The sequence below is a fragment of the Xiphias gladius genome, chromosome 19 (assembly GCF_016859285.1).
Source record: "Xiphias gladius isolate SHS-SW01 ecotype Sanya breed wild chromosome 19, ASM1685928v1, whole genome shotgun sequence".
Classification (NCBI taxonomy): Eukaryota; Metazoa; Chordata; class Actinopteri; order Istiophoriformes; family Xiphiidae; genus Xiphias; species Xiphias gladius.
In genome coordinates, this window is record NC_053418.1 from 21,471,019 (window position 1) to 21,482,369 (window position 11,351).

An 11,351-nucleotide genomic window follows, 5' to 3' on the forward strand; every position below is an offset into this window, starting at 1 on the left:
CATGGTCATTATACAACTGCTGCCTTTGAGGCTGCTGATGTTCAGTCTCACAACCTGGCTCTCACCACACACAGGAGTCAATTGAATGCATGGCCTACCACAAGATAAAAGGGAATTAGTTCTGTGGATTGGGTTGTGCTCCACACCTTACAGGGCCGTGCATTTGTTCAATATTTAGCTGAACCTGAGAATCACTAAAGCCAGAGTTCAGTGGGCAGGAGAGAAATGTGTGTGTAGAATGGAGAAGGGTGGTGTAACGTCTGGAGGATTGGATGCCAACGCTGCTGAGACTGCTTGTAACACCATACATTGGTAGAATACAGTCAAAACACACTTCATCTTAAAGGAAAAGAGCAGAATAAAGTAATAACATGTTTATGTTTCACTATTTCTTGAAATACTGTCTCAATTTTACTATAACACTTTAGAATTAGTGTGGATCACTTAGATATATGCTAAAAAGTAAAATGGTGTATATCTACCACTTTCACTATAAACTTTCAAACTGAATGATAAAATACAGTGTCTCCATGCTCAAACACTACAACTAAACTACAATAAATGTAGTTCTGTTTAATCAACCTTTTGTATGAACATATTGTTAAACTAAACAGACTGACAAGCCTTAGAAAACATTTCCTATGATTTTTCAGGGAGTTTGTGGGCACTTTGTGAGCCATCTTAAAGAGCAAGAATACTGCATCGTCTTTGGCTCTAAAATCCACTATAAGCAGGTTAAGTAAAAAGGATGATGGCCAGGGCTTTCATTGCTTCCAATTAAACCTTGCTTGTTAGTTTAACCTCTAGGTAAACCCATCAAACAATTGATGTCAAGGAAACCCTGCCAACAGTGGGCCTCGCCTGAATGGTCATTAATTTTAATTGCCTAGATATTAAAGATTTAGAGCACAGAGACGTGCAGGATAGAAATGATCTGATGTCCTGCAAATCCAGTCAGTTTTCACGCCACAGCATTGGTGGGCTGCTGGGGATATTAAAATTTAAGCACATGGGTGGAAATTAAATAAAGCGTCATTAGGGGCAGCTGCTCTTTGGCTGGTCCAGCCGTGGGCTGCAGGGCCTGACAGGGGGGCAGCAGCACAGCGACACGACACTCTAATTTATAGGACCATTAAAAACAAGCATCATCTCATTATTATTCCACTGTTATTGCAGAGCCAGCATTCACACATAAGGCTCACCCCTCAGACAACTTTTCAGTGTCTGACTGATGTTGGATGTCATCATTTCAGTCCAGCAAAAGTAGCATTTCCTACTGCTCTAAATCTGAATATGCCCAGTTTCAGACATTAATTTGAACTCCATACTTCCTCTTGCCGCAAGAGTTCAATTTTACTTCAGTAAAATATTTCCCTTTTTAAACACATCAACTAACACTGCCACCCAAATAAAATGTGTTCACTGCTTCACATGTCTCCAGGTCTGTACCGTCTAACTCTCGTTTTTGATAATTACAAGCAAAAGCTGCGTCCTGAATCACTGAGCATGCATATACACGTACACACACACGCACAAATGTTTTGTTATTAAGCACTTAAGTACAGCTACCCAGGACAGCCATTAATTAAGGGTGAATGTTTATTTAGACTGGTATGCATGTTTTTATTAGTATTAGTATTTAAGTCAACTATAAACAATTAACACAAATATACAGTGTTTTCAGGTTTTGTCTTCATGGTAAATTTAAATCCAGCTTTACAAAAGTCAAACAATTTACACCGCTCTTTACTATATTGCACCAAGTTAAACTATTGTACGTGTATATTTGAAATTAAATAATTGTACGTGTATATTTGCATAAGGTGTCAATCACCTAGACTCACTTATCTGGAATCAGTGAACATTCTTTAGAGGGTAAAATATGAACTTTCACATATTTCACTTAGGGAAATGTATCCCTAACAACGCCCTGATATGAGAAATATATATATATAATACATTGACTTAGGAGCCCCTTGTGTTTTAGTTTTTTCAGGAGACGGATCTGAGAGCATGTCATGCTCCCATCCATGAGAAGACACAAGTGGCTCCTGATTATGGCTTAATTAGCTTGTGTACCCGGCGGACATTACTGCAGGGGCTGGGAATTGGGTACTTGATGGACCCAAACATGACATCTTGAAACAATCACACTGCTCAGTGCACGGTGCTGTGGCTGCTTGACGTCTGACTCCTCTGCTCCTCCTCCTTGTGCTCTCCCACACAGGTATCCAACTGGTTTGGCAACAAAAGGATCCGGTACAAGAAAAATATCGGCAAGTTTCAGGAAGAAGCCAACCTGTATGCTGCCAAGACTGCTGTAAATGCAGCACACGCTGCAGCCGCTGCAGTGCAGAACAGCCAGGCCAACTCCCCTACCACACCTAACTCCGGTAGGCACTCCTGCATATAGACAAAAAAAAGACCTGCCCTCTAACTCAGCCCCTAACCTGCTGCCTACCTGCCTCACTCTCTCATGCACCATTCACACAGGCAAGAGTGACAGGCTCTGCTCCCAGCTTGGGGATCACAGTGTCTCCTGTCTATAAGACAGTTGATGCCAAGCAAACTCATGCATAAAGAGAGCGTTCCTGACTTGTGAACCGAGAACACACGTATTTTTGGCAAAATAATAAAAAAAAAAAAAAAAAAAAAAAGGCAAGAATTCAGAATGATGCCATGGGATTTGTTTTCCCTTGACTTTCTGTCAACTTCCTTTCAATTGTAATGCAATGGTATGTAGTCCCACTGAATGGTAGTGCTTTTTTTTGCTAAATTAAGAGAAGCATAATTGTTGGGAGCATTTTACCTACAGTAGTATTATTTTATTAAAATGATTTTATATGCAGTTCATATTGAATAAACACGAAGCCTAAAAGGGCATGTTTAGTCCGGTTTAATGAGTAATGTAATGCTGAGTTTGGACTAGGTTGACCTTCGTCGGGATGTGGTAAGCTTATGAAGTGGTCCCTTTTTCTTGCACCCAGGATTCCAGATGAAAGATGAAGAGTTTCAGCTGGATTCTGCAGAGAGCAAAAACACTCTTTTAAGCAACATGTTTACTGGTACTGGTCTTTTCATAAGCTTCTTATTGTCCTTGTCATTTACCATGTGATACCTCCCTGCCAAAGTTAGACTGGAAGTAGGTGATGTGGAACAATTGGGAGCTTAAGCGACCAACCACATATAGAACTGGTCCCTTTTGTGTCATGTGATTTTCATTTCATTTGTGTCCACCGCATTCGTAAAAAGATCCTATTCAGTCCTTCTGCATATCGTCGTCCTCTGTTTCTTTCTTTGGTTCCCTTCCTTCACCCCTGTAGTTGCTTGCTTTATGGGAGTCTTTCTTTAGTGCCTTTGTCTGCTTAGGTTGGGTCTGTGAATGCAGACACATGCGTGGTGTACGTGACTGCATTATTTGTGCGCGCGCGCGCGTGTGTGTGTGTGTGTGTGTGTGTGTGTGTGTGTATCAACGCTTTCCCTTTATAGCCCTCTCATGTATTCAGCTACTTACATCTTCCCTTTCCAGGTTCTTCAGGTTCTTTTAACCTCCCAAACTCTGGGGACATGTTCTTGAGCATGCAGAGTCTGAATGGGGATTCTTACCAAGGGGCACAAGTCGGAGCCAATGTACAGTCACAGGTAGGATCAACAATCAGGGACAGTTCCTGACTACCCGTGCAGAGAGCTGTCCTTGTCTTGCCTGTGTACTGAGCCATCCACAGTGCAGTCTGAAGCACATTAAACAAAAAACAGAAAATAGAAAAAATACGCTGCTTATGGGAGGGCAGTTGAAATTACCACAGTGTGGCCTCCGCTAACCTCCGATTGACTGAAGTGTTTACTGACTATTTCGCTTTGGATGGAATATTTTGGCAGCCAAAATATAATCCCACCCCACTGCTATCATGCCACAAAGCAACTTCCTGGTTACTATTCCAGACATTTTGTGAATGCATTTGGCTTTGACTTGAGCTCTTGGGTTGGTATTGGGTTTTTGGTACTGTGTTTTCCCCCCTTCTTCTGTACTCTATATTTCTATCTTCCTGTCTCATCTTGTTATTGTTTGTTGTTGATGTCTTCCATTTTGTAAGTTTAACGCAGCTACACAACCGACTCACAGTCACAACCATGCGCTTATGAAATAAATATCAATGCTTATTCATGATTATGGTAAAAATAAAAGCTTGTTTAAAACGGTCATAGTGTATGTTACGTTATTGTCAGTTGTGCTTTTGTTTTTGTTTATTATTCTATAGCCACTGTAGATAATGTAATATATTTGAGCATGCTAGTAATGTCCTGACATTACTTTTTTTTTTTCAGTAGCAAATCTATTAGCTGTCTTACAAATCTAATTAGTACATCTGCTGTCTCAGAAATCCCTCTGTGATTTCACACTAGTCAGTATCTGTTGCTTTACTGAGCATGTTTACAGTTAGTGTTGGACTGCTGTGAGACACACGGTTGACCAGCTTGTCCACCTTGTCTGTCCCCTCAGGTGGATACCCTGCGCCATGTTATCAGTCAGACAGCAGGATACAATGATGCTCTTGGGGGAAACACGATGTATAGTCCACATGGCTTAAATGTAAGTAGAGATTTTATTGGTTAAACGCCGAGATAGTTGAGACAAAGGCAGTGTGAAATTAGTAACTACAGTTTTTCATCATCAAAATATGCACTTTTATATTTTTAATTATATCTAATGAAGGTACAGTCCATTATATCGCATTACACACATGGTAGATACAGATAGACACAGCCTTGCATGTGTGTTAGCTTCCCAAAGCATGTGCCGTAAAATATTAGCCATTATATCTTGCCACCTTGTCACCTGATTCGACACCGTTAAAAAACATTACACAGCAGGGGAATGAAACCTCCAGTCTTACTTTATTAAACGTCCTTTAATACTTTGTTTGACTCAAACCAAAAGTGAGATGAAAAAAGTCCTTTCACTGCACAGTATCTGTTGCATTTTAGCTGTTTTGAAATGCTTCACAGAATTTTCCATAGCCTTATCTTCATGATAAAATATGAACATGTGATCGCCCGCAGCACTTTCCAGACATGAATTCCATCTTCCTTGATGAGATTTGATATGGCGCCTTTTTGTAAAGCAGCGCATAATCTGAAGCTATCAGAGTAAAGATTAATTTCGTTGATGAGAGAGGATGAAGAGGGAGAGAGAGAGAGAAATAATATCAGACAGCTCTCTCTCTTTCTCTCTCTCTCCCATTTCCAATCTAATAGAACCTCAGTATTTGCTCTCTTTGTGTTGTTATGCTTGTTGGCTAAAATGCAAGCATATTCAGCCTAATAATATTGAAAGCTTAAGCATCAGAAATAAGGTATTAAATTTACAGCGGTGTTACTGGAAATTTAAAAAATGATTTCAATGGGAAAAAATTAACGCATTTTATGCAAACAAATGGTGGGGGCTGTTGCCAGCATTTACTGGCTTCGGTGTCATTTTGGCTGTGCTGAAGCCTCATTGCTATAAGCTCTTTAGACATGTCAGCTCCTCACGGGATCAAGTGTTTTTCACTTTCTCACAAGGTTTCTCACTTCCACGTGAAGTGTAGACCTGTGCCTACTGGCTCACCAGAGCTCAGTATGATCCCTACTCAAACAGCAACTGATGGCACTGAACAACCTTCACACATGAAACAAGACAAACAGAACAAAAGAGTAATACAGTAATAAAATATGTTTGAAGAAGTCAAATTTTGGCTAAAGCTTTTGTTTTGTAGCAACAACCCCGAAAGTGCCTTACAGATATATTAGCATAGACTAACCTTTAGCTTTGTTGGTGGTGACGTAGAGGGATCCAGTAAAGGCTAGGTCATGCCTGGAGCAAAGCAAAATCAGGCTGGCTAAGACTGGCTCTCTCGGAGAGGCCCTGCCCTGTCACTTTCACTCAGCTCTCCCCACCTCACCCGGCCCAAGCCCTCCCTCTTCTTGACTGACAGGAGAATATGTAGCGACAAGCTGTCGGCCGCTGCTGAAATCTGCTTAGACACTGATTTCGGGGAGTGCTCCCATTGGTCGGAACTCGAGACAAATTTGTTTCCAAGAGTCTCCTTGCTGATGCTACTGTAATGTAAAGAATGCTCAGAGTCTGGACTAACCACACACCATCAGTGTATTTTCAACATTTTAATATCAGCTGATGCACTACTGCATCTGTTTTGTTCCGTTTCCTATCAATTTCTGAAGTGTTATGTTACATTTTGGGTATAAAATTGTACTGAGCTCATATTTCAGAGATTGTGATTGTAATCTCAACCTCTCCCATTTGTGTCCCAGGCTAATGGGGGATGGCAAGATGCAACGACTCCGTCTTCTGTAATATCTCCGACAGAAGGACCTGGAAGTGTGCACTCCGATACCTCGAATTGATCCGCTATTAATGCATCTTCGCCTCAAGCAGGGCATGGACTCTTAAACTGGCTGACCAACTGCAGAGTGGAAAAAAAATAAAATAAAGAAATTCACGACTGATTCGTTTTCCTGTACCTTAAAATTTCCCACAACCATGCCACACAAATTACATCCTCCATCATGAACACCAAGTGTTTCCTGATTGTTCAGTGTTTTCTTTCTGTCTTCATAAATCAACCGTAATCACCACACCCTTATTTGTTTGTCGTAGGAGTAAGCACACACATGTACAAATAGAGAATAGCCCTCAGATGTTACTCAGTAAACTTTCAGGATAATTATCTCCTCTGAACTCAAAATACTGGATGCTACTTGTGTATTTAACGTGACATTTTATGACATTTTAAATACCCATTTGTTTGATTCTTGATTTAATTACTACTCTCCATTTTGATAATTGGGTTCTCTTTCGGTTCTTACAATACATAGATTAAAGCAGCTGTTTCTTTGACTATAATGTGCTCACAATCTTGTCCAGCAACTCAACAATGCTACTGTTGACAGCTCAATGGCAGCTTTGTAGTTCCTCTCAAGATTTATTTTCGCCTTACGGCTGTATACATTAGTACAAAGGAGTGACCATTCAAAGTCTGGAACATAAAGAAGTGTAATTGATTGCTTGACTATAACATGACACCATTCCATATTTTATAATTTGATGTTTAGTATGTACATATGTAAACTTTTTTTTTTTTTTTTTTTTTTTTTTGTACTGCTTATGGAAATCAACAAATCACCCACAGTAGATCATTCCTTCATGACACAGGAGCTGGCCCCCATTACACAGGAAAAGTTGTACATATTATAGCTAAAGAGTAATTATACATCCCACCAATCAATCCACAGCTTTATTACCTCATTCAAATTCATAGACACCAATAATTTCCAACTTATCTGTAGCTTAGAGTGCTCACTTACTACCTCTAAACAATATCATCACCATTGTTTCTTTTGCATTTATTTAATGTTTTTATGTAGCTATTTTGATTACATCTTGTAACACTGTAAACTCTTCATTCTCTATGTAATCTAATGTATATTTTAATCTTTTAATAAAATGCTGTTGCTGTACTGCAACTTAAAATGACAAAAATAAAAAATGAAAATGATAACAATATTAATACCATGAAAAATAGACGGGGAGGGTGTGGGCGGGGGTGAAGAAGTTGTTGGTCTGAGGCTTTTACGAGGGGGGGGGGTGGGTGATGATGAACATTGTTGATAAATTAACACCAAACAGTAAAACTGTTGTAAATACTGAAGAAAAAAAACATTTTGAATGTTGCTCATCTTGTTACTAAATCATGCAAAAAAAAGAAGAAAAAAAAATCACTATAAAAACTGTAATGCATAGAGGTTTCAGTATTCAGAACTGTAAATTCTCAGCTCTGTTCAACAGGGTTCAAGACTTCTTTTCTCTTTTTTCTATTGTATGTGATTCTGAAACTGAAAAGTCATGACAAATGATTTGTGGCAGTGATTCTAATGTATTAAAGATGTTTAGTGTTACTTTCTAACCAGACTACACCCTGGACTGAAAAGTCTTCCTTGTGGTAGTTGTGTAATTTCAAACATGAATAAACCTTTTGCTTTCATGACAACAAGGTGTGTTTTCTTTCATGTTTGTTGGGTCAGTATGAAAAGCTTTGGCGCTTTTCTCCGTCATAAACTGGCAATATAACATTTTAATGGAGGGATGCTGGTGCTGTACCTGACCACTAATATTAACTTCAAACTCATTTAAGCCGCTTCTGCCTCTCATTAATGATAAAAAAAATTATTTTGTGTATTTAAGAATATCAAATATTTATTCATTCTAATTTTCCAAGTAATTTATTCATCATTTGCATGCAGTAATTCCTGCACATATAAGCTCTGTATGAGCCCTTTGCTCTCATTTCATATGGTGGGTAGAAGGTAAAGACTTAACCTGGTTTGCAGCAACTGTGGAGCTGACATGGTTAGTGCAATTAACTGAAATGTCAGGCACTTCTAATTCAGGCTATTTTGTCTGTCTGTTGTGGAAAGGCTGCCTTAATGGATCATTGGTTACCAATTCCACATGGAAATTGACATCCATTTATTCTCATTTCTCAGCAGAGTTCTTCATTCCTGTCTTCCTCCTGTGCTTGTGTCCAGTGTTTGTGCCTCTCAGTCATGGACCCTCATGGATTTCATAGAGTAAATACAGCTGAAACACTGTGTGTGCACTGCTGCAAATAGAGGAGCTAATTTAATACTTTTGTGTGTGCACATGCTCGTGTTTGTTTTGAATTCAACATGTGAGTGTAGATAGATGGGAAAAAGGGAAAAGGGATGTAACAGCATAACATGAGTTTAATTCGAGCACAATGCGCAGACGTGATCCCGGGAGAGCACATTCGTCCACTCAACCAGTGCAGAGCTTTATTGAACACCTTTCTCTGGAAATCATATCTTTATCCTTATGTTACACACCCATGCCACAGATTTGCACGGAAAACGCACGGAGATCCCCTTTGCATAGCAATTTGAATTTAAAAAATAATGTACCTTTGAGGTATCAAGAAGGAAGCTTTACGGATTTTCAAAACTACTTTGCATTCCGCTATTTTTGTTAAGATTATTAATCATGATTGGATTTTGCTTGAGGGATATTTTTCAACATGTTACTGTTGTTTTCTTTTACATTTAGTGCATCCAGATAAGCTAGGTTGTTTCATGGCAGTGCTGTGCATATGCATACATACAGTATTTCCTCTTATGAAAGCATCTGGAGTTTGAAGTCCAGTCCTGCTGTACCCTGCCATTTGGATTACAATCTATTTGCTCATTCTACCTTTACAAATAGATACATTTGCTTCCTTAGGACTTCAACTATTGGATTTTAAGTACTGCACTCAGCAAAATTGGCCTCAGAACCTTTTACATAAAGAAGTTACATTTTCTGAAATTATGCCTATTAGAGATTTTTCTAAGGTTCATTAAAGACGACATTTTCTAAGAAAAATTCACCGTGAAAAGCATGCATCATTAAATATGGAAATCCAGAATTATATTAGCAATATGCACCAAGCTAGTGCCAATTAAATTAGAGAAAGATATCATTTATATTATTAAGGTAGAGTTCATATTAGATTAAATATAAAATGTAATTCTTTCACGGTTTGATTTATGGCTTATAGTGCATTGTTCACAGACCCATGTTATACTGTATTTCAATAGAGAGATTGTTTATTTTAAAATGTAAAAAGCTGTAATTGCATCACAGTATTGCTAAATTAAATTGGTAGGAGGTTCAAACACAAATTCATAAGCTGGCATATATCTATTTTTCATTCTTAGATGTGACTCTGTATACTATGCAGTTGTGTACACACAAACCACTTAAAACATGATGAGTGTTTGCAACAACTTTGTTGTTCACTTTAGAGTTGATCGAAAAACTTGTACTTTATGTAAGCCTTAGGAATCTGATTTCAGTGAATTAAACAAATTAGTCTAAGTTGAGTCCCAGACAATACGCAATAATGTTGCAGCTTTGATCAGGCTGGGACAGTATGAGGAAACACAGAAACCTAACGGATAATAATTCATTGGAAAGCCATTTGGAGGCTGTTCTGGGAAGAAGGGTCAAGTGAAAGCTGATTTGAGTTAATTTCCAACAGCTGATGCATTTTACATGCTTCTGATCATTGTTGATCGTTGTTAAATATTGACGAGCAACAATTGAGCTTACCTAATGCATCTGACTTAAAAACAGAGCACAAATCCCACCGATCCCCAAGGAAGAGGATGGAAGAAGTGGAGTCTGTGTTCACAGCCACTAGATTGTTGTATGTTTTGGATGAGCAGTGTGAATTGTTGAAAACTCAGACATACTGTACCTCACAATGCCTTAGTGCAATCATCTGGCCCAAGTCTTTAAGTAGTATTTTACTTTAATAGCAGCATAGATCTTTTGTGTGAGATGTGTATTGGATGTGAAAAGATTTAGCTTACAGGTATTAAAATACATTGGCACCATTTAACTTTAACCCCTTCTTAGCATTTCTAAGCACTATTTAACCATTTAGTAGATAGTTTACGTCTTAAGTCTTATGGTGACATATTTTCTATTACAACTGTTTTACCATATTGTTAGAAATTGTCATTATTTATGGCCATATGAGCCCGGGGAACATCACTGATGATGTGTCCAGGAGCATCACAAGATGATGTATGTTGACAGTACTATATTGTTATACATTGTCATTATTCATATACACTTATATCTGCTCACGACCACAATATAGTGTGTCATAAACCATTTATTAAATATCTACTGCTTATAATTACTAAGCAGGGGAGGTTAAAGTAAAGTTTTTCCATAACATTTATCATTTTGAAGTAACGACTCTGAACAATCTATTTGTCTAGCAAAATTGTTGAAAAGAATATGTCTGTATATGAGCGTAACTGTGCTTTATGATTTATATCAACTACCAGTGACAAGACAGTGTAAATCACTTAAATAAACCCCTCAGATTGGTTATCTGCCCCTTTGATCATGTATTTTCAGTAAAATGTTAAATACACCTCTTTCATTTTTTTAAATCAGCATAAATGGCATCTGAAATTAAAATGTTATTCTCTCAATGTGATGCCATGATCTAAGATAAGGTTTATTGGCTTTATTTTTATAACCCTTAATATATTAAAAAATGCAAAGAATGAAGCCAAATTTTTCCAAGGGTTTACATTAAAACATACTTTGATTAAATGGTTTCTGGAATGTGTTCTGTGAGCAACATTTTTAGAACAGAAAATCCAGGATTTTCCCTGAATTGTGCCTGTACAGATCTGGTTAATTTACTAATCCCATTTTGCTTCGTTCGAGCTTGCTTCACGAGATGCTCATAAAGCCAGAGACATGAGCTTGAGAG

At 38.2% G+C, this 11,351-nt stretch overlaps 1 protein-coding gene across 1 annotated transcript in view; it reads left to right on the plus strand.

Annotated features, from left to right (window-relative positions):
• The window catches only part of pbx3b (pre-B-cell leukemia homeobox 3b), a 56,147-nt gene extending 49,062 nt beyond the window's left edge, over positions 1-7,085 (plus strand). Inside the window, exons 6-10 of the mRNA XM_040155767.1 lie at positions 2,228-2,393; positions 2,988-3,065; positions 3,530-3,642; positions 4,502-4,591; positions 6,313-7,085. Coding sequence (XP_040011701.1) covers positions 2,228-2,393; positions 2,988-3,065; positions 3,530-3,642; positions 4,502-4,591; positions 6,313-6,405 — 540 coding nt within the window. The 3' untranslated portion in view covers positions 6,406-7,085. The remainder of the gene's footprint in view (positions 1-2,227; positions 2,394-2,987; positions 3,066-3,529; positions 3,643-4,501; positions 4,592-6,312) is intronic.
• Positions 7,086-11,351: the final 4,266 nt, after the last annotated feature.